At 40.4% G+C, this 24,753-nt stretch overlaps 1 protein-coding gene across 2 annotated transcripts in view; it reads right to left on the bottom strand.

Annotated features, from left to right (window-relative positions):
• Positions 1-24,753, bottom strand: part of tp53bp2a (tumor protein p53 binding protein, 2a) — a 26,236-nt gene extending 1,483 nt beyond the window's left edge. The window contains exons 1-17 of one of the 2 annotated variants that reach the window (XR_013787606.1): positions 24,376-24,753; positions 17,064-17,211; positions 14,761-14,874; positions 13,526-13,593; positions 12,236-12,343; positions 11,385-11,559; positions 10,134-10,315; positions 8,992-9,156; positions 8,382-8,565; positions 7,807-7,917; positions 7,582-7,706; positions 5,578-5,914; positions 4,617-5,341; positions 3,725-3,866; positions 3,158-3,291; positions 2,290-2,456; positions 801-1,000 (exon numbers count right to left, since the gene is read on the bottom strand). Coding sequence is in view for 1 of the 2 variants with exons in the window: in XM_079473833.1 (XP_079329959.1) it covers positions 801-1,000; positions 2,290-2,456; positions 3,158-3,291; positions 3,729-3,866; positions 4,617-5,341; positions 5,578-5,914; positions 7,582-7,706; positions 7,807-7,917; positions 8,382-8,565; positions 8,992-9,156; positions 10,134-10,315; positions 11,385-11,559; positions 12,236-12,343; positions 13,526-13,593; positions 14,761-14,874; positions 17,064-17,211; positions 24,376-24,384 (3,090 nt within the window). In the remaining variant the exon portion in view is untranslated. The remainder of the gene's footprint in view (positions 1-800; positions 1,001-2,289; positions 2,457-3,157; positions 3,292-3,724; positions 3,867-4,616; positions 5,342-5,577; positions 5,915-7,581; positions 7,707-7,806; positions 7,918-8,381; positions 8,566-8,991; positions 9,157-10,133; positions 10,316-11,384; positions 11,560-12,235; positions 12,344-13,525; positions 13,594-14,760; positions 14,875-17,063; positions 17,212-24,375) is intronic. The other variant, XM_079473833.1, reaches the window with a different exon arrangement.

Here is a 24,753-nt window from a genome sequence, read left to right as displayed (position 1 = left end):
ACACACAGCATTCATTGGATGTGTGTGTCAGATTACCACTTCCTCAGTTTACCTTTTCACACAACAGTAAAACTCATCTAACCAGATCATACAATAAGAAAATATATGTAAACTGTAAATCACCTGGTTTATCTGAAGGATTTTGAACGTCTAGTGCCTCTTACTGTATTAGATCATCATATATTCTAATGAACACTGATTATTTGGGTCATGACAATTATGAATCTTCCAAAGCTTTATACATTTCTGTGATATTTTGAATGTAGGACATTAAACAGTCCGAAGCACTCTTGACTACCATCATCATTACTCCTATTATGGTAGTCACTGGTGGCCAAGAACTGTTCAATATGATATTGAGAATTGTTGCATCCCTAAATCATATCATCAGCTCATTAAGGGAGAGATCCATGAACTGAAGTAACATGTCAGGAGACGTATAAAATGTGCAGAGCTGTGGGTCCGCAGGAGCAGGTTTGTGGAACTTTTGTTGCCAGACTGCCACTGATGCCTTGGGTTGCTTATGGCTTGGTCCCGGCATCGCTGCTTGGTGCTATATTTGAGTCTACTTAATTGCAACTACTAATTAAAGTCAATGTTCTAGTCAAATTTTCAGAGTAAATAATCTAGAATACTACAGTTTGTGTGTTTCATAATTTGCGAAAGTTAACCAGACTTTTATTTTGATAGGTCGCCACAAAAGTGTGTTTGACAGAAGCTTCTCTCAGATGAAACTCTGCTAAACGATTGTATGCGAGTCATGTGTATAGTGTCTCACATGAGCGTGGTGTGTCACTTACCCCCAGCAGATTTCTCGGTATGTATCCTGCCGTGTCGTCCATGCGTGCCCACCACCACTCAGTCTCATCCGCGTCCTCCCTGCGGATCACAGTCATGCAGTCGCCCTCTCTGAACGGCAGCTCGTCGTTATATCCGCTCTCATAATCCCAGAGACCATAAACCACCCCTCTGTTCATGATGCCCATCTTCTCCTGAACACCTGAACATTTCAAAATCACACATCAAACAGCAGGACTGAATCCATAGTGAATCCATAGAAAGCAATTTGATTATTTATGTAATATAATGTATAATGTCTTTTTAATTGTTTATCAGACTTCAGGTCATTGTGTAAGGTTCATCGTCCATGGTTTTGTAGGGTAAAAGGCAAGTCGTTTTCAATGGGCTCCCCACAGCACAAGCCGGTACAATTTTCTTTTGTTTCAAGACACAAATATTTGAATCACTAAAACCCTCCAGATTTCTCTCAGAGCTCCAATGTTAGCGTCTATTGTGTAGACAATCCCTTGCCTTCTACTACCAGCACCATTATATTAAAAGAATACTTCATTCAGAATAAATCAATTCTTCACACCCTTTCAACAATCCCGGACCTTCTTCGGAACACAAATTCATTGCATCTTAATACTCTTAGGACTACATAATGGTTGAATTAAGGCAAAAGGATTAGCAAATGATGGCATTTGAAGTTTATATACTGTACGTCTAACACATGCATCACAAAACTTTAGCTCCAACACTTCAGAACCAGCTGATAAAGAAGAAACTCGCTGGCAGGTGTGTTGGATCAGGGTCAGCAGGACAGTGACCCCACAACACAGAGTCTGGAGACCCCTGGTGTAAGCTTATCACTGTGATTGGTTGCCTCGTCCATGACAACAACTTGGGTAAGAAAACTACATCCAGATCTGATTTATGTCTAAACATACAATGATTGACATACCCAGTGCTTATGTGAATGTACTATGAGGTGGCCGGCACGGCATAATGCCATAACCTTTGTACGATAACCTAATGTTATCGGCTCTAATCCAAGGCCTAATAAACTGAGCAAGGGTGTTCAATTGAACAATATTAGTTTAAGTAGTATCACTCACTACTGGAAACATAACATTACAATAAACCAGAACAAAGTACAATCAATTTACAGTTTCCAATATTAAATGTGATTCTCTGTAGAAATAAATATATGCAAAACTATATGAATGTGGAAATACGTAAATGTTGACATAAATAGCAACAAACCTGTGAAAGTGGTAAGTAAATTAATAAATAAAAACACGATAAATACAAGAAAAATGCTACTACAAATATCGTCTTTGCTTTTATATAAATGTATGTTTTTGAAGATGTATTTATTTGTAATATTGGCAGGCCTGTGACTTGGTCTGTAATTGTGTTCAGTTCAGTTCAAGAATGATCATTTCAATGAGGAACTACATGTTGGGACATTACGACTGGGTTGTAGTAGGAAACGTTGTTACACACCATAGAGGAATTGAGAGCACTGGCTGTAACCATCCTCCATCTCTTCACATTTATCAGCTGCTGTCTGCATGTCACTGTAGGTCATAGCAAAAACAGCCGCTCCAGACTCCACCAGAAACTTACACACCTGTACATTATTACAGGAGGCAGCACAGTGCAGAGGGGTCCTGAAAACACACAGTGATGGTACATACTTGTCAATACACAAACGTTCTGCAGAGATACACGCACATAACCCTTAGGTTGACTTGCATTTCAATTTGTTGACAGTGAAGGAAAACTGCTGGACCAATTGAAAGCGTTTGATAACTTTGTCAGAACTGTCTCTTGACGCCATATACAACATTTCGTGCAAATCTGACCCATTTTGTAGGATTAGTTTAAAAGTATGTTTAGACAAATAAAAAAATGGAAGGTGATTTGTTATGATAGAAAATGATGTCACAGAGTACAGTCAAGTCAGCATTAGCCACGATTTCAGAGGAATGAAGAATTTTGTATCCAGGATCTAACGTTATGGGCAAAGATTCAAGTGGAAGTCAAACTGGTGGTGGCGCTGCTGAGTTCGATTTAGAGACTCCATATTTGGCATGATAACTGATCAGACTGTCCTCTATGTGTGTGCCAAATGTCACAACTTTACCATGTACTCTTCATAGGCCAACATAGACTTCCATGGCAGCAACGGAAGAATAATACGAAAACGAATGGATACTAATAATGGGAAATCTAAAAAGCCACTTTAATAATAGCCAGTTCAACTCTAAATATGAATATCTAAATATGAGAAACCTCGCCTTTGAGTCAACTGAATTCGTGTTCCCTTTTAACTCTTACTACAAAAGCAGACGGACAGAAGAGTACTAACCAGCCGTCGCTGTCAGCTGCATTCACATTGGCTCCATACTGCACCAGGAACTTAACAATGTCTGTATGGCCTGCACATACGGCGTTATGCAGCGCTGTGATACCCTCATCATTCGGCTGACTTGGATCTTCAACCTGTTTACATAAACATACAACTTCTTACTGTAAACATCATCATATTACCATCATATTATTGAATGGGTGCCAAGCGTTCACGGTGGCTGCCGGAGTCAGGCTGTAGAATAGCCAGCCGATATCCATTAAAGCAGCCGGCATGTTATCCATCTCGATCATTCAGACATCGAACATTCTCTGATGTTAAATGCAACTTAAAGCCTTATGATCTGTCTTGGGTATGCATGTACCCCTATACGAGCATTATTTCAGTCACATATCTGTTGAATAATACAGCTTTACGACTATTTCTTAGTTTCTGTTTACGAGGATATAATTAGTCAATAGTTACTAGTCTTAACATTTACCCCTCTTGAATTTGTGATAAAGTTGTAGTCACACACTTGGAAAAACAGTTCACACACACAGTTATGTTTGAAAAGTGGAAAGTAACTTTCTTCGTATATGACCCTCTGCACTAGATCAAACTCTCCCTCCAGAGACGAGTCCAGTAACAGCGACAGAGGATTGAATTGCACTCGCATGTTATGGTCGATGCGCTCCGATCCAGATTTCCGCAGGTTTGTTCTTTTACCCTGCACAAAAAGATATCAATCTTCATCAGAAACAACCAGAATCGACCCACAAATCACCAATGAATCACAAAAATACTACAGCCACTAGCCAAAATGTTGACCTCAGACCATGTTGAGGACATGGTCATCTTGTACATCTTTACTTAAAGGGCTTTCATTTGAATGAAATGTACTTGTTAAGTTCTTGCGGGCTGTTTGAGAGCGCACAGAAAGTCGCATCTCAGAAGGAACGCAGAATACTAAACCCAGTTGTCTTTCATGTTTTCTTTAGTCTAAACCAAGGTTATAAACCAAATGTAAATTATGCAGGGAATATTTCCACTTAATCTGAGTTTTTTGTTTGTCGGATAATATAAATGAACTAATGTGTGGTGTGAAGGTGAATACACTACTCAAAATAATGAAGGGAACACCTAAATCACACTACATTTGATCTCAGGGAACGAAATATCCAGGTTAAAAGTCTTCACTTATATACTTATATGCATCATGTGTGCGTCTGTTACGACTCCATCATAGATCTTTCTGTCTTGAGACCTGCAGTGACACTTTTAAATTACACCTACATTCACAATAGAGCATTAAAGAGAGAAACTAGTGGCTAATGCTTTTGTATTAAGTGCATCACGTGCAAGTGCAAGGAATTGTGGATAGTGAGGCTTATAGTATAGCGTACAGAACTAATGCAGAATATTGATTTTGCAAAAAGTAGCTTGTGTAAGAAGACGGCTCTCTTTTGAGGGCACTTACAGGGGGCAAGGGCACCTGGCCAGTGACTTCAGGTGGCTTCATGCTCAAAGTGTCTTCGAGAGTGTCCTGCTCGGCGCCACTGGGATAAGGAGGCGGTGGATAGGAAGGAAACTCCTCAAGCAAGCTCTCTGGGAGTGGTGGTGGAGGAGGGCTGGGTGGCTGCGGAGGTAGAGGTAACAGAGAAACGTCCGGCTGTGGAGCTGGATGTGAAGGTGGTGGAGGAAACATGTCCTCGTCTTTAGTTTCTAGTGTACCCACAGACACCGGCACCTCGTGAAGCGGCTGATCTGACCTCCCAAGCGAAACTTCATCAGATCTGGGAGGTTCTATCTCCGTCGCTTTCTCTTCTTCTTGAGACGGACCGACCGTGGTCTCCATAGCAGCCAGAGTGGCCTTCTGATACAGGAGCTTCTGGATATTGGGGCCACCTGGGCCCTCTGGCTCTGTAATGGAGCTACGTTTCTTCAGCGGCCTTGGAGCATTGTAGAGTTTCTTCCTAAGAGCCTCCAAATCCACGTCGCTTTGGTGACGGTAGGGGTTTGAGATGAAGGGCAGTAGTTTGGTGGGACTTAGAGGTCTAGGAATGCGTTCTGTCTCTTGGTTATCTGATGCACCGGTATTTTGCTCCGTTTCTGTTTCCATGCCACCGGAAGTGTCCAGGTATGGGTTATCAGGGTGCTGGTTTTGAGACTGCTGGCCTGCGGGAATTACTGGCTTTCCATAAACTGCATGAATGTGGACAAAAAGCAGCTGTCAATAGGTTATGAAATCATTTACCTGTAAAATCACCTATATGTGTCAGTGACCTTGCATTACATAGCAGCTCCTTTCAGTTGATCTAAACTTAAGTTTGACATCCAACAGTTTAGTAATTGTACTCTTTTCTTCATATCAAGTATTTGAACGGATCAACATTTAACGGATCATGTCAAAACAATATGTGAAAAGGAAACCGGCTCACCACTGATGAAGCTGTTGTGGTTCTGGGCTCGGTTTAACGCTCCCTGTACAGCTGTGGGCTGCTGTGTGTACATGGAGTAGATAGAGCTGGCGGTCAGCGTTTGAGGCTTGTTTAAGTCTTTGGCTCCAGGAGAATCCGTGTACGGGTGTATGGTGGCAGCGAGTGGGACGTCTTGTTTGGAGGGAAGGGGTGAAGCGTTCCTTTGAGGAGGACCAGACGGAGAGGCAGTGTGCGGGGCAGATGAAGCACTCTTCCCAGGGAACGTCCCAGACAAACCCACCTGTTTAGGCTTACTTGGAACTGGAGGAGGAACCTTAACGATGTTCTTGACAGCACTCTAATTGCAAGGAGACATGCAAAAAGACAACTTGCTATTATTTCATGACAGTAAACTAAATAAATAAGGATGCACAATATAAGGGACACAGCAATATTATGGGCATCAGCCCCATGCAGAAAATGATGCCAATATGATGCAGGCCCAGCTCACATGTTTGTAAGGAGTGCTAGAGATCATGCTATTATACATAACACTGTTCCTTGCGTAAAGACGCCATCTGTGATCAAGTATTAAAGTTCTCTTTCACGTCTTATTGCACTTACACTGTCAAACCAACGCAAGGTTATGTCATAAATACACAAAGTTCACATAAGCACAGCGGTGATGTCGCATCAGTCTATAGGTATACAGAGACTGTGCCGTGTTTATTTGTATTTTGTAGTCAATGACGATCATGCGGTGTGACCAAGAATGACAACTACATGAATTAAACCGAAATTACAATATATGTGGCTGAAAATCTAGTAGTCTGTAAACTACATATAAAATTATAGAACATAAATATGAGATCACTTTGTTAAGGAAATTAATTCATTTCATGTGTTCGTCAATCACGGTCGCATAACATGACATCTTGAAATACACAAGAAGCTTCATTTACACGCAGCTCATCGGACAAGCATCTGTTCCCGCTCTGTGTTTGAGCTGTCTGTCACGTCTGAGTCACATCCACCACCGGTAAATGATCAATAATTCATTCATCATATATCACATTTGCACATAGGCTATATGAGATGTATAACGTATTGCGCGATGATGTATAACAATATAAATTGCATTTATAACACACATTTTAAATTTCCTGTTGTGTCACGTACCACTGGGGGTGTGAGATCCACGGATTAACATTGTAATCTGCATTTATGTCTACACCACATTCTTAATGTTTGAATAATAGCAGCAGCGTTTACTTTTATCGATTTCAAAATTGACAATGACCCGAATACTTTTAACAAAGATAATAGTACATTTAAGGAGCTCTAAAAGAGAATCATGATTGGAGGTTTAAGGCAGAATTCATAGCAGACTGTACATCCTGTAAACACCGCTCACAAAATATTCCTATCTCTGAAGAATTGAAAGGGACTGACGTGATGTTAATGTCAAAGATTATTAGAACTATGTACTGTAATTCCATTATAAAATGAACATTACTAACCGTTCTTTAATGTCATACTGACACTTTGTTGCCCGGACAAAAATGAGTTTGAAAATATGGGCGTATCAAATATCAGCAAAAATCCAAGATAACAGACTAAAATGTTTGTTGACAGAAAGAGCCATAAGAGTTTCAAACTAAATATAACACAAAACAACCCTTTCATTGACTCCTAACCATAACACATTATGACTGAGGCAACGCCCCCTGCCGTGAACATAAAGCAATGTGCTTGTAAGAATGGCTAAACGTGATCAAAGTCAATACCTAATCCAATCATCTATAGCTTCTTAAACATTTTCAAAAATGTCAATGCAAGGAGTCATTTGCCCCCTTTGACTTTCCATAGTAGGGATAAAAACTATTAAGTGAACTATAAGTGAATAAGTGGACTACTCCTTTAACACTGGCTGGAATGTCTGAATAGCGTGAGGGAATGTGTCTGTTATATTTAAACATATGACACATCAGGTATATGAGTGTACAATGGTCAGTGTGCCACTACCTGGGCATCTCTCACAAGGTCTTCGCTGCTCTGGTTCTTGTGCAATGAAGCTGCGTGTGGTTCGGTGGACTCAAACATGGAGACGGGACGCACCCTCCGGTCCTGTTTTAATGCACCTCGGTCACCTGGTGTGGAGGAAAGAGACACAAGCATTTGGATTCACAGCACACTATTGTATACAGTGTTATACATCTAATGGGGTCTCTGGGGTCTGGAAGGCCGCACCTTTGTTCTCAGTACCGGTCTGGGTCACCATGCGAGGTAGAGTAAATGAGCCGTGATTGATGGCAGGCTTTGGAGCGGTCAACTTTGATGACTCCTTGGCTAAAGGCAGACCTGGACAAATATCCAGATTGATTTTGGGAAAAGTTTAGCCATGTTCAGACCGTGCCAACAACACCAATCTCTGCACGCACAATGCTTTACTCAGTGTTGATAAGCATCTGATTCACACAGCGCATGATATGTAGATGACTTGAGTTCAATCACTGATGTGTGATGACTTCACCAAAAAGAGTGGTACGCCAATGTCACATAAATGCTTAAAATCACTTTTCACATATCAGCGGCACTTAACATGAGGGAAACATGGAGAATAGAATCCAAAATGCAAAGGATTTCCTGTTTTATCCATGTAACATCCTCCAAACGTCATGCATATTTTGTACATAAATACAGAAGGATTTTTTTACATCTTTGGTTGAAAAATATGTCCCCGACTAGAGTGACTCTCAGCCATGTGAGATTAATTTACAAAGAAATGAAATGATTTATGTTATTCAAACTAGAGAGCAGTGTACCTGTAACTGGAGGAGAGCTCCTGCCTTGATGTGGTGCAGCTGCTGTGCCTTCTGGGTACAAGGTTTTAATCAATCGGTCCTGTTTACCTGAACCCTTAGGCATCGTAGAAGACTGGATATACGGACCAACTGCGGCCACACGGGACAGTCCTGCTTGATGTGCCACCTGGTTGTCTAAAGGCACCTGTTCAAGAAACAACTTTTTGTGTTATACCTCTGATAAAGAACCTTTTGCATTCTTTAGTTCACAAAGGTGCTGAAAGTGAACAAAGCCTACTGGATGTGACGTTTGTCCTTTTGGGGCGATGCCAAATGTTCCTATGATTCTTTCAGTCATGCACTTTTGCCATTAGAAATATTCAAAGGTACTGCTTATATTTTCAGTTTGCGAAGATTTAACATTGTTGTACGACACAAATGTCACATGACATGATTTTGCAGGGATACAATTTTGAATGGTCAAATAAAAAATGTAATGGTGTTGTCAAGTTTAGTCAACTGTATGTCTATACGTTTCCCTCTCGTTTTACTCAATACAAAAGTCACTTTACATCTATCACATGCCGTTTCTTTGATTCTCAAAAGCATTTGCTAGTTTAAAAGGACTTACAGGAAGGTTTTCCTTCTGTTGTAAAGCAGCCTTCTTCTTCCACAAGCGATCCCGTAATTCATTTACTCGTTTTCCCATGGCAGCCACCTCTTGGTTCCGTTTATTAAGGCTTTCTCTCTGCTGCTGCAGTGTGGCGTTCTGTCCCTGGTTCATACCTTTTCTCAGCTGGTGAAAACATGAAGAGTAGAAGCTTTGAACAGAGACCTGAGAGAGACTGGGCAATGCCTCAAGACTTAAACCACAGATAAAAGCAACCTTAAACCCGGTGAACCAACCTTAAAGTATGACGTCAAAAATGAGTGCACTTAAAACGCTCACGTGTACAACACAAAAAACAAGACCGTGCACATAAATCAACACTTGCAAAGGGAAATAACAAACACCTGCAAGGGCTTCTCTACGCCTCTAAAGGGACCCCACTGAAACGCCGCGTTCTGCACAGTGTTTAAGCTTCATACACCGGTCATGCGGTATATGAAAAATTCATATAATAACACAAATACACACCGGTATTCAGCTTAACACTAATGATTAGCCTTGAAAATAATCGGAAAGTTTCTTGACACACACGTATATACTACATTCAAAGCCAGATTGCTTTGAAAACTTTTGGAACCACAAGGATCGATTTGGCGTTAAACGAACAGCGGAGACTAAATATTACCATTCACAATGCTAAAGTAAAAAACGGTTTTCAATAGTAAAAAAAAATAGGACGAGACCAAAAAAACTATTCAATATTTGGACTTTAAATAGAAAATAATGTCGTTTTTCCTGTTATCTTTTGTTAAACATACTGTCTCTGTATTAAAACATCAAGTTTTTTTTGTACACCACTCTTTTAATTGTATTGTAATTTATGATTGCAACACATTTAGTACACATGAAGGGTGCAGAGCAAATGCGCTCTCTCTCGGTGTTCTTGGATCCTTACCTGTGTGTTTAAAGTATGCTGATGAGGTATAAAACAAAAACAGTATTCAATTTGCATCCTGGCAATTGAATAAGGAATAAGCTACTATTTTGTGCTCATATATTTGTAAATCTGACTCCATGAACCCCACCGCACGTCACTGGATGTTTACACGCTCAGACATTTTTGTCCCAATTTTTGACGGCATATTAAAGTCTCAAATTTGTACCTGTAGTTCCCTGTAGAGCCTGTCCAGCTCGACCACAGAGCTCTGATTGTTATGAAGCATGTCCGTCTGTCCATTTTTGACTGTCTCTAGCTGTTTGCTCAGTTCTTCTGCTTTAGATACAGCCACCACCAACTCTCTCTGCTTCTGAAGGAGCAGACTGTTCATCTTCCCGATCTCTTCCACTACGTCAAACACACACACAGTGAAATGAAACTTCCAATGAATACTGCCATTCAATCAATCAATTGTTATATTAAAGCGGCCCTAACTCCTGTATATCTCATGTTAGTCTTGATTACTTACGGAATAGAATCGCACCCCCCAAATAATCAGAGTGTTTGGTTTGATCACATTTATAAAAGACAGATACAGCTGTACGATTATTTCAAAAAACATGCGACGCGTGTGGAGGAAGGGGGGGAACTAAAGCACGTGCGCACACATTGGCAAGAAAACTTAACGTGTGCGGTTCATGTCCAGAGTCTTTTAGCACTGGGACTGCCGCTCCATCCATCAGTTTCAAACCGTCTCCAAATCCAGCGTTATATCAACCGTTTATATAACATCCATCACCCAAATGCAGTGAACACACAACACAGATCAATGTCTCAAGTGAAAGTGACTTGTGATCCTTCTCCCGCTCTCCATGGTTGATGTGTAGGAGTGCCGCATGCTTTTCTGGGAGAATTGTCCAATAAGGGACAAGTAAAAGTTGTTACGTAACGATTTTTCATGTTCGAAAAAAACGTTCAGAAACCTACAAGGTTTTTATTTACCCAAAGATTATTAGGGCCCAAGCCACTAGGGTTATTATTAGTCATTAAATCAAGCCTTAAAGTTCTCTTATTATTCCTCCTCCTTCCGCCATTATGTCTAATGCAGCCCATTGAACCATCCAAGTTATGACGTATTATCTTTGGCACATCTTGTTTGCCTCATAGAAATTTGGTGACAGTGCCAATACTGGTCAAAGGTAATTTTATGGTGTTCTAGGAGCTTTATGATTTTGCCTTAATATGCTCAAATACTCATTAAAATTGGCACAAACATTGGAAACTGAGGCTATGACCCGGATGTGACACAGGGTCTCTACTACCAAAATGATCTCAAGACATGAAGGTACATCATTTGGAAAGGGATTTTTTTATATAAATTTGCAAATAAACTTCTTTCACTTTGTGATAGGGGCCTTAAAGGTGTGCATTAACAAATATTACTTGATATATATAGGGCTGTGCAGATGTCGCTCACCAAGCTTTCCATTGCTGAGGCGTTTCTGTTCAACCTGTGACTTCAGAGCACGGACTGCTTTCAGCTGTGCCTCCTGTTTCTCCATTTTGTCTTTCAGACATTGAAGTTTCTCCTGCTCGGAGGACGCTTGTTGCGGCCGGTGCTCCTGTTGCTTCAGGAGATGCAAACGCTGCTCCTGTGGAAGACAAGTTTTCTTAAAACCTAGTGACCTGTGAATTAACTACACATCATCTAAAGCGAAGGTATATCATAATAATGTCCTGCCCTGAAACTTTATTGCTATGCCAGTGCTGCAATACTCAATTGAGAATAAAGCTTAGGACTGTAACATGCTACATGTAATAGTGTTCGTTTTTATATAAATGAATCAAATATTGTCCTCTCCAACATACAACATGTGTATTCCATATATGCGACAGGCTAGTTTGTAAACATCTCCATTAAAATGTTTTGGTAACACTTTACAATAAGGTGCTATTAGTAAATGCATTAGCTAATATTAGCTAACAATAAACAATCTAGTTATTCATGTTAGTTCATGGTGCATTAACCAATGTTAACGGTGACAAGGATTCATTTGAATAATGTATTTGTAAATGCTAAAATAACATGAATTAATGGCGTCTGTGTATTCTCAGGATGAAGGCCGAGCATTAATGCTTCAAATATTGTAAATAACATTTAGTTTCTTGCAAAAAACAATCGATTTGCCATGTCAGGCAAGGAGCCGTCGGGATCACTTTTGTATAGGATATATCTACATATTGAATTAACAAAGTGATGGTACCTCTCCACGTCATTTCTTTTTAAATGCTTTTTAAGAGAATGGTAGCAGTAGGTTTTATCAGTACCTTAGATGATAAGACTTGTTGCTGTTTGTCGATCTGCTGCTGTTGTCTGGCAGCCATCTCTTGAAGCTCTGCTACAGTCATGTCCATCCATGGGCTGCTGCTTCTCACCTGCTCACCATCACAAAAACTGCCATAAACCCTGTGTACATCCTCTACATGCATAACACTCTGTGGATTCCCAAATATGACATTGACAAGTATACACACAGCGCCAGTTTTTAAGCAGTAGTGGATTTTAATGGATTATGGCATTAAACAACTACCTGAGACAGGGCTGGATGCTTTTCCATTCACAAATCCATTCACAACAAAAGCCAACGAAAGGTGAATGCTCTCATTAAGTTTGATTTTTTTGTATAGTTTTTAAACGGGTGGTTTTCCAGACAGGGATTAGTTTAAACCACGACTAGACCATCATTAAATGAGAGAAATTAAAGACGTTATCAAAAACATTATTTCATGCATGACAGATTTTAAGGTCTGGGACTAGACTTGAGCCCTGTTTGGGAAACAGCACCATTAGCACAGCAGCGCTTCTCTAAAACCCACATCTCTCCATACCACACGTTATACGGCAAGCGTTTTAAGCATATAAACCTTTGGTTTGACTATCCATAAAGTATATTATAGATAGTTTCAATTTCATTTGACGAGTCATAATTATAATTTCAATAGTCAAACTGATAATTAGAGATTTTTGCAATTATAATTGCGCTAGTAAGAATTTTTTGAAATGTTTCACCAGACATGAGCCTTTACAGATGCTTCTACACAGATCTTTAATGTGTTCATTTGGAATAAAGCACAGCACACATCTCTAACTTTACGATATTTAATTTAACAAAACCGTCTGCATACCTTATGCTACTTTTACATATGCATCAGTACGGTTTTCATCTACATTAAGCTATAATGCAAACCACTGTATTTCGCCTACCCATGATAATATGTATTTTTGTGTCATCACATTTAGAGAATAATTGATGTGTTTCTAGAGTCAAATATATGAATCATGTTTTATATAAAATAATTTCTCATAATTGAGATCTTTATCTTTATTGTACTGTAAATCTTTTAAGTTTAGAAGTGATGTTTTGAATTTCATTTGGACTGTTTTTGTTTTCCATACTTTCAGCCCTTTTAGCACATTCAAAACAATTCTGTAGGATTCTAAAGCTGTTTCCAAAGATTCATTACAGAATGGACAAACAAAAAGAGTACTTCTGGCTCAAGTAATGTGTCACACAACGCTTGAATTCTGTTTCAAAGTTTAAAGGTGGCCAGACTCACCCCGTTCTCTGTATGCCTCTCTGCAGGCTTCTTCACAACGTTTCTTTTCTGATTTAAGCTTCTGGAATCTGAAAAACAAACCTACGCTCAGCAACAGTAATATTGCAGAAACATAAACTTCAGAACTGGGGCTGTAACCCACTGCTTTATAACACAGAACTTTGCTTGAAGCAGTGTGCTTGAAGTCAAGCCAGGGGTACTATTGGATGGGGTCTGTAGTTTATTTGTCGCAGCCAATTCTGAGTCTGAGCGCTAATTGTGATGAAGTGCTTTTATATCCAGTGTTAACACAGATGGCCTTCAGTACTAGCTGGTACACAGTAGTGACAAATGTATGAACTTCTTTGCAAACAAAAACAACAAAATCAGAGAGAAACGTTCAACCGTATTACCGTAAGCTTCACCTGATCAAGTACTGTCTTATATTCCACTTAAAGAGCAGCTGGAATCATTCAGAGGAACAATTGTGCAAAATTATTAAATCATCTAAATCGACAACATGTATGCAAGATCCAATACAGACTAGCTACCTAAAAGAAATACTTCGTGAAATCATAGATCCTATTCTTAATATTATTAATTTGTCTCTATTGTTAGGATATGTTCCTAAAACTTTTACACACTGGCTGTTATTAGACTGTATTTGCATGCCAGGCCAGTGGGTGGCGATGTTGCGCTGTAAAGAAACACTATGTGCCTGCTCACACACGCATGCACTGCTTTGAGCTAAAAGAGCATTTAACATGGCATAGCGCAGGTCGTAGTGCTACAGTAAATCTACCTTTTGCTAAACCGGGTCGCCAGATGCTGCTGAGCTACCGTTGATCGATTGAACGAGATCGCATCATTGCTAGCCACTGCTTTAGAATGAAAATGGTCATGTAGATGGCTGGGTTTAATCTGGAATGTTTTAATAAGGAATCAAAGATCTCAAACTGCAAAGAGCCTGCTGACAAAAAGGGAAAGTGACGGCTCTGTGCTAAAGCAAGAGTTAATATCAACAGGGATTTGGTTCCAATATCTAAAAGGATTGAAGTAATGTGTCACTATCGTGAGTTCATTTAGTCAGAACAAAACAATGGAATTTTTTCTTCTATCGTTTATGTTTGTGCAAAGAGTAACATACATTTTGAAGCTTCAAACAGCACATCCACCCCTAAAGAAGTTATCGTACAATCACTGTTGGAAAGGAAGATTCTTCCCAGTGGACTGAATGTACTGTATGTTGTGCTCACCTGACTGTGAACTGGGTGTTTTATCGTGCCGCAGAAAGAAACACACATCACACCTCGCCTGTCCCCACTGCAGCAACAGATCCAACATCTTCTCAGTCTCACTTATCGTTCGCTCTGCACACACAAGAACACAATATATTTATGCATTGCTACAAGAGCATGATATTGTTGCTTTGGAGAGCAGTGCTTTGTAAGTTCAATTGACATGAACCAAACTTGGGTGCTTTTCAAACAGAAGGCTGCAAATCTCGGCTGCGCCTGCAACATCATCTTAACGTGTCAAAGGACATCTGAATTTAAAGGAACCTTGGAAGACGGCCTTTGTTTCCAGTCATTTATTTTGGCCTCTTTTGATGTCCTCCAATATCCCACCTTCCTTTGCACACATTCCAAAAACATTGCGAAGCAAGTAAGCACTGAACATTTTGGCATTTACCAATCACAACATTTATCAAAGACACACCTGACTTTAGTGAGCATTAACAGTGGTTGTAACATCAAGCAATCAGGTATATTCCACCACTAAGTATTGCATTCTTGACAATCTACCTAAATTGTCTCAATTTTGTTGCGTATCTGATAACTTGCATCTGATGCACTAGCACCTAAACTCTGGAATAGCCTTCCTGATATTATTCGAGGATCAGACACACTCGCCAAATTTAAATCTAGATTAAAGACACATCTTTTCAGCCAAGCATTCACTTCATGCAAAATATGCTAAATAAATCACCAGGAGATGCTGACATTAGATATTATTTACTAGAATAATTTGATTTATTATATAAAACACCATGTAGTGTGTTTTACCCTTTCTTGGGTTTTTCGTTTTTTTCCCCTGTAAAGCTGCTTTGGAACAATGCAAATTGTGAAAGGCGCTATATAAATAAAATTGAATTGAATTGTTCAACAGAAACTGTAAACGCTCTCTTTTCCAGCACACTAGACACACCCAAACGTGTGTCTATTTCATTATGTAGCTATTTAAGTATCCTACAAGTTATAATTAGGGTAGGCCTAATAGCCTATGAACAAACAAGATTGGCCTACATTATATCATGTTTTTATCATTTATAAAACCAAGCAATTTGTGTAAACAAAGCGAATAGAAAGCAATGGACAAAAGGTAACGAACAAGCTACAGAACGCATTTGATCTTGCGCAGAGTAAATGAAAAAGCTGCTGATAAAGCATACTGCCCATATTATGTCATTTATAGAACATACAGAGGCTACACACTCGAGTCTGCATGTGCTTATGATGTTAAGATTATTTTACATGTTCTTGTTGAGGAAATGCAAGCATTACTCCGTCTGAAGACTCTTGCAAACTCTGCAAGGACACACAGTACCAACCGATCATGTTTGTTCAAGCTTCTTTTTGTGATAAACATTATAATAAAAGATATTTCAAAGTTCTGTGAATGAAGAAGCCGAGACATTTTCATCTCAGTTTTATTGCGTGTGCTCAAGATGCATTCAGCGCATTAACAGCTCATCCTGTCATCAAATAAAGTAAATCCGTCTTTCATGCATTTTAAATATTAAAATATTGATATTTAGTAATTGTTTACATAACTGAATGTAGCTTTAGATCATTCCACGCTTCCGTACGCATTTTCTGCATTGCGTCAATAACCCAATACAGTATGGTTAGGCATGGCTCCAGTGACATTATTATTATGCAACTTTGATATGACATAGTTTGCGTAAAACCTTCCCCATTTTCCTCCTTTAAAACACCCCCACAACTCGTCTGAAAAAATCGATTTCTGAGTGCGCTGCAACTGGCACAAAAGAAACACATGCTAGATCTGACCTCATATTAAAATATTTCATTCCTGAACACTTTTAAAGACTATTAATAATTATTTTATCAAACATATTGATTGAGTATGTCATTTAAAAGGGTTTCAAATGAAACATTGAAATCAAAGTCATTTAAATTATGACATTTTGTGTCATTTTTCCGTGTAATCGACTGTTGTTTTTAATGTCGACTAGTAGGAGCTTACGGTTTAAACGACTAGTCGATGAGTCTCGCACATCCCTTGTTTTTATTTATTGCAGTCAGTTAAATCATGTGTTAACAGCTGTAGCCCACAAAGAAGAGAGAGTCTCTTGCATGACCAAAGCAGCGAGTGACGCTTCCTCAAGAAGATAACAGAGGAAAAATACAACTTTGTATGTAAATGTATAAATATATCCTAATCCCCTGCTGCTCAAACTCTTAAAAATACAAATCAAAAGAAACAGGTTAAATCTGCCTGAATGTGAGTGATATACCATTTTTTAAGTTCTCACCTGAGCCTCGCCACATTTCAGTAAGATGACAATTGACCTGGCCTGGTTCCTTGCACAGCTCTATGACATCACGGCACACTGTCTCGGGGGTGATGGGCACCTCTGTGAAATGCTGGTCATTGTTACTGAGGTACACGGTTAGGAACATCTGAAAAATACAAAGTAGAGGTTGAGTGTGCAATGGAAAACAATGTGATAGGAATTAGTCTTCCCGCCATATAAATGATAAATCATAGTTGATGATGTAATTCTGTGTGAGACCCTTTCACAGCTCATATGCAGAGTGAAAACAGGTGTAGCGGAGGGTAGATGTGTATCTTTTGAACTGCAATGTCATAATCTTCACGGAAACATGGCTACACAGCGGTATACCGGACAACGCTTTTGAGTTAGCGGGCTACAACACACACCGGGCGGATAGAACGACAGAGTAATCCGGTAAGACAAGAGGAGGTGGATTGTGCATTTACATCAACAAAGCTTGGTGCACGAACTCTGTTATTGTCAGGAGACACTGCTCGGCTAACCTTGAGTTTCTCATGGTTAAATGTAGATCGTTTTATCTGCCACGGGAATTCACTTCCACCATTATAACGGCAGCTTATATTCCACCGGATGCTGATGCCAAGCTTGCTATGAAAGAACTTCATGCAGCCATCAGTAAACAACAGACTCCTCACCCGGAGGCTGCATTTATTGTTTCGGGAGATTTTAATCACTCAAACTTAAAGACAGTGCTCCCTAAATTTCATCAGCATGTTTCCTGCCACACAAGAGGAAACAAAACTTTGGACCATGTCTACACAAACATGGCTGAAGTTTACGCCGCGACCCCCCTCCCCCACCTGGGTCAATCTGATCACCTTTCTTTGTTCCTAACCCCCAAGGACATTAATCTCATTAATCGTGTGAAGCCATCAGTGAAGACCATCAAGGTGTGGCCTGCGGGGGCAGACTTTTCACTCCAGGAAAGGTTTCTACACACAGACTGGAGTCTGTTTGCTTCTCAGGCCACCAGTGGCTCTCACACGGACATCAACAGTTACACCTCCTCTATATTGGACTACAAAAATTCCACCATTGATAGTGTCACAACCCAGAAGCAGATCACCACGTACCCTAATCAGAAGCCATGGATGAACAAGGAAGTGCGCCTCCTGTTGAAAGCACGCAACACTGCCTTCCGATCGGATGATGCACAGGCCTACAGTACTTCTAGGGCAAATCTGAAGAGGGGCATCAAAAAGGCCAAGCACTGCTATAAGCTGAAGCTAGAGGAGCATTTTTCTAATTCTGACCCTCGACGCATGTGGCAGGGCATCCAGGCCATCAGTGACTACAAACCCAAACACTCCACCCCAATAGCCACAGACGCCGTCTTCCTGAATGAGCTTAATGACTTTTATGCTCGCTTTGAGAGAGACAACAAGGAAACAGCTACCAAGCTCACACCCTCTGCTGACCACCCAATCATCACACTTAACTCCACTGATGTTCACACTGCACTAAGCCGGATCAACGCGCGCAAGGCTGCTGGGCCAGACGGCATCCCTGGTAGTGTACTCAAGGCATGTGCGGAGCAGCTCGCTGGGGTCTTCACGGACATCTTTAACCTGTCCCTCGCCCAAGCAGTGGTTCCAGCATGTCTTAAATCCACCTCCATTGTGCCCATCCCAAAACATTCCAACCCGACATGCCTTAACGACTCCCGCCCTGTAGCACTCACACCCATTGTTATGAAGTGCTTTGAGCGGCTGGTCCTGGCACACCTAAAGGTCTCCCTACCACCCACACTGGACCCATACCAATTTGCCTATCGCAACAATAGGAGCACGGATGATGCAGTGTGCACTTCATGGCGCTGCACTCTGTGCTCACACATCTGGACAATAAGGACACTTACGCACGTAACTGGTCCAAAATGCGGCAGCTCGAGTTCTTACACGTACAAAAAAGTATGAGCATATTAGCCCGGTTCTGTCAACCTTGCACTGGTTACCTATAAAGCATTGCATAAATTTTAAAATCTTGCTTATTACCTATAAAGCCTTGCATGGTTTAGCTCCTCACTACTTGAGAGAACTTCTTACGTATTATAGTCCATCACGTGCACTACGCTCTCAGGCGTCAGGTCAGTTGGTAATACCTAGAATTTCAAAATCAAGTGCAGGCGGCAGATCCTTTTCCTATCTAGCGCCTAAACTTTGGAACAGTCTTCCCTGCAATATCCGGGAGGCGGACACACTCTGTCAGTTTAAATCTAGACTAAAGACGCATCTTTTTAATCTTGCATACACTAGATTATCATAATATATGTATTTCAAAGATCTAGGCTGCACTAGTTAGATCAACCGGAACCAGGGACACTTCCAATAACAACTGATGCATTTGTTGCATCAAAGAGTGCAGAACAGTACTCTACTCTCAGCCAGTCTTGTCTCATTGTTCCAAGGTTACAAGAGCGGAGCGGGCAGGGCGCAATCCATTCCTAGACCTGACAAATGCTGGACGAAGGAAGTGACGTCCCTACAAAACTTCAGCCACTATTAGATTATTAATGATAATTTTAAATCTAATTTTTTTTTATTTTCGCCTTGTTGTGCAAGCACTGTTGAGCTTGTGCAGAGGCTGCAGTTTTTGCCAGAGGGGAACTGGAATCCCCTGGTTAAGCCTGGTTTCCCTCCGAGGTTTTTTTTCTCCTCCAATGGAGTTTTGGGTTCCTCGCCACCGTTTGCATACTGTTTTGCACTGTTTTGCCTGGCCGGGGGGGCTGCTAGAATTTGATAGTCTTATTTAATTAACTCTGCATATAGTAATTTATTGTGTGTCTGATATTTGACCTGTGTTTTGAATTCCATAACCTTTTATGTTTTACTTATAGTCATTTTTTCTTGTACAGCTGCTTTGTAACAATGAAAATTGTAAAAAGCGCTATATAAATAAAGCTGACTTGACTTGACTTGACTTGACGCACGTATGCTGTTCGTATACTTCAGCTCTGCTTTCAATACCGTCATCCCTTCCAAGCTAATCATCAAACTTGGAAACCTAGGCATCAACAACCCTACCTGCAACTGGATTATGGACTTCCTGACGAACAGGCCTCAGCTTGTTAGGTTAGGCCACATCTGCTCCACCACCACCACCATCAACACTGGAGTACCACAGGGCTACGTACTGAGCCCCTTTCTCTACTCCCTTTTCAAACTCGACTGCAGGCCTGTGAACGGATCTAACTCCTTCATCAAGTTCGCAGACGATACAACGGTGATTGGTCTCATCAGCAACAACGATGAGACTGCATACAGGGAGGAGGTCCGGCACCTAGCCACATGATGCTCAGACAACAACCTGCTCCTTAACACCTCCAAGACAAAGGAGATCATCGTGGACTTCAGGAAGGCGAAAGGAGGCACACACAACCCCATCAACATTAATGGGATGGCTGTTGAACGTGTTTCCAGTTTTTAGTTCCTGGGGACTCATATTTTGGAGGACCTGTCCTGGACCACCAACACCTCATGCCTGGTCAAGAAGGCTCACCAGCGTCTCTTCTTTCTGAGGACACTGAAGAAGAACCAACTGTCTTCAACTATCCTGGTGAACTTCTATCGCTGCACGATAGAGAGCATCCTGACCAACTGTGTCACAGTCTGGTACGGGATCTGTTCTGTTGCTGAGCGCAAGGCACTGCAGCGGGTGGTGAAAACAGCCCTGCGCATCACAGGGACTACACTTTCTCCCATTGAGGACATCCAGAAGAAACGCTGTCTGCGTCGAGCTCGCAGCATTCTCAAGGACTCCTCTCACCCTGCTCATAGACTGTTTATTCTCCTGCCTTCTGGTAGGCGCTTCCGGTGCCTCTGGACAAGAACCAACAGACTAAGAAACAGCTTTTTTCCCAGAGCAGTTTCATTATTGAACTCTGCCCCACCACCGATTCCACTACCTCTCTTACCTTGAACTCCAAGCTGCTACAACATTGTTTACACTGCACTACAGGGCTGCATGCATGAATGAACTGTACACACCAGTACTTCATGTATCTGCTCTACTGGACTGTTTACACACACACAGCATCATTTGCACTCTATACTGCTCACTTGCACATCTGAAATATGCTCATTTGCACTAATGGACCACTTTCATAACTGCACTAACTTATCTACTGTCTGTAACTCTATTAACTGCATCTACTCATCTATTGCACTGTAACCTCAATAAATGCATTAACTAATCTACTGCACTGTAACCTAATTAACTGCATCAACTCATCTTCTGGACTGCAACCTATTATTAACTCTTATACTGCACCGTAACTGTAATAGCTGCATAACTCATCCACTGCACTGTTACTTCAACAACTGCATTAACTCACCTATTGCATTGCAACTGTAACAGCTAATGTCAATAGTCTATGCACAATTAATCACTTGCACTATTGTTTAGTCTAAATTATTATCTGCTCATATCCACCTGTACATTAATGTTCATAGTGTTAATGTTCATAGTATATAGTCATCTCTATATATTGTTCATAGTACATACCTACTGTAAAATAGTTTCATAACTGTATTATATTCTCTCATATTGTATTCTGTATTTATTCTAACTGTATATCCTGCACTTGCTAACTGCACTTCTGGTTAGACCTAAACTACATTTCGTTACACTGTACTTGTATATGTGTAATGACAATAAAGTTGAATCTAATCTAATGTAATCTGAAGAGTTTTCACTAAAAGTGAAACTCTGACTCTCCAGAAGGATGGCAATGTAAATGCAACCGGCTTAATGTTTACTTTCACTTTTGTTTTATTTACTTCATTTGATAAATTATTCTTGATAGTCATTAAAACACAGCATCATTTAGTTTGGTTAAAAGTCTGTATTTAAACATTTTTTAGATTTTATGTGCATGTGTGCATGTTCAAAAACTTGTTTAATATACTTCTTGCCTTTTTCATACTGGATGCGTGAGCGGAGCGTCCCGTGCGCAGCCATTGTGGTTTCACAGCGACACTGCACTGCTGCCCGTTTACATCCAGTACAAAATGTGAGTTTTTATTACGTTATATATAGCAGTATATGTTTCTGTAAGAAGAAAGTGATTGATTCCACCCAGTGGTATAGGGCTGCCCGATTAATAGTGTTTTACACAATTAACTGAGCATAATCGTTGTGATAATAATGTGTTAAAAGCAAGCACAAAACTCCTGATAAGGTCAGAAAATCATCGCAAAGCTGGTATCTTTTAAACTGCCACTTTACAGGAAATAAAAAGTAATTCAGTGCATTTGTATTATTTTTATACTATTTTGAAGGTTTTGCAAAGCCCACAGACAAACATTAAGGGTGACCAATAGTAATGATTTATTTAAAAATGTTACCGTTTTTGTGGTGGAGTGTTTAATTGCCTGCTTTGAAATACAGTGTTGAAGAAGCCTTGAACCTTTAAGAAAGTTTTGTGCATGATTCCAATCAAACCTGTCGGATATTAAAACGTAAATCAGAGGCAAGAATAACTGCATCTGGTGTACTCGCAAATACAATACCCTTTTGTCTATCATATCTATGGTATCATGATACAGTGATTCTGAAATAGCCTACTCTATTCATTGCCAGATAATTTGATCAACAACATATCTTGATGTAGACCTATGTGTGTTTGTTCACAGTATTTGTATTTATTCAAGACACTCCTGTATGACTGGTGATGCTTGACTGCATGATAGACTAGGAGATTTTGTCATCCTGAGGTGATGTTGCCTCTCGAAAATAAGACCTAAGGGAAGACGAACCAGCAGCTCGTCGGTCACCTTTATGTTTTTCAGTGCTGGCATGTCGGTCAATGGCGGCTTTCCCTTTACTACTAACGTCCACTTAACAGCGACATAGTGTGCAAAATACATGGAAAGCATTTCTTCTGCTCTTTGATATGAATTCGTGCTCTTTTGTCCATTCCGGACTAAATGACGTCAGACGTTTCGGCATGTTAACGTTATGATGTGACGTAGCCAGTATGTGGACTCCACCTCAACGTCGTGGAGGCTTGTTTACATTTTTAACCAATGATATATCAGATATTTATCAGAATCAGAATCAGAACAAGCTTTATTGCCAGGTGTGCTTACACACACGAGGAATTTGTCTTGGTTACAGAAGCTTCCAGTACACAAGTAAGGTTACAAGACAAGTAACAATCAACAATTTGACACCTCTTTCAGCCAATCATTTGTTTGACCGGAGATTTTATGGCGTCAGCCGCGGCTGCTGCGTCCCAATAAAGGTTTTACAGCGCGTTTTTAAGGCCAATTCAGCGCAACTCCGAAAAGTAAGACAAATGAGTGTCCGGCTTGAGGCTGCGCCGGACAGGGGGCTTAAAATCCGGACGTAGCCTACACAGAGATGCCTACACTCCGCCGTAGCCTACACATCCAATGCGACATGGAATCAAACAGGTAATGTTCAATGAAGAATTGGTGTCCTTTATCTAGCTTTGATCTTGCCGTAGGCCTAAGCCAAAATTTGTATGCAAGATGCTGTACATCATGTAGCCGTATTTGTGGCAGCTGTGCAAGGGACTTGGTGAACTCCAATCTGAAGCGCTAGTAACGGAAGTAGCGATACACTGCTTCACGGCAGAACGGAAGATACGTGACGTCATGTCAAAAGGGCCTATTGCCTGTCGACGCCGACGCAGTATAAACAAAAACCGCAGAAGCAAAAACCTGCCTTAATGAAAAAAACGTGTCTTTGTAAACTCTGGTAGGCTATATGAGACCAATTCTATTGCGCTTTAATTGTTCCCCTCACTTGTAAATCGCTTTAAACGCAATGCAGCCAGTGGGTAGATATGAGCCAGCGCTAAGCATGACGTCACACTACGAAATCTACTAGGTTTTACGTAACTGCAGATTACATCGTTTTTATTGTTTATCACTTAATAGCCAAACAAATGAAATCATCTTTAAAATGAGCGTCACTGTGTTCACACATTTAATCAGAAACAATAACTTGTTCAAAAGTAACAGGCCAAACGTGAACTTAGCATGAAACAAACATACACACTCACTCAGTGTTAAATTCAAATACAAAGGTTTCTTATTAATAATGAAATCTGTCACGAGAGCGCTCGAGTGTGTGTTTGTATTTGAACTGTTGTTTGCTTTAGCCAATAACAACTCACATGTACCTGTGACATCATACAAAAATCATTTATAACCATCACAATACTTATGGCAGAATATTTCATCTTGTGAGAGATTGAAACTCTTGTCGAAACTTTGCGTTTAAAGGAATGTTTACTCACCGGCATCATGTTGACTTGTGTTTCTTTACCCTTTGAGCTTCGTTCCGATGAAAAGCTTCAAATGCGTGCGGCTATGATATATGTTGACTATAGAAGTGAAAGAAGACGAATAAAAGAGTCTTTTATAAAAACAAAAAAGCGTTCATCGTTTGGCCTTCCGAAACTTTCCTTCCGGCGGAAAAGTGTTTGTGAATGAACATCAAACGAAAGACCATAAATGCCGATTCGTGTGTTATTAGCCCGCTAGTTTAGAAACAAATTCTTCACAGTCGATCGAATTCCTAGAAGTTTATCTCATTTCTTCTGGGAGTCATTTCCGTGTTTTTCTCCGCCTTCTGTAAACAGATAGAACTTTGGGAAGACTGCGAACATGGAGCA

Source organism: Barbatula barbatula (assembly GCF_947034865.1).
Source record: "Barbatula barbatula genome assembly, chromosome: 14".
Lineage (NCBI taxonomy): Eukaryota > Metazoa > Chordata > Actinopteri > Cypriniformes > Nemacheilidae > Barbatula > Barbatula barbatula.
This window is presented reverse-complemented; position numbering and strand designations above follow the sequence as displayed.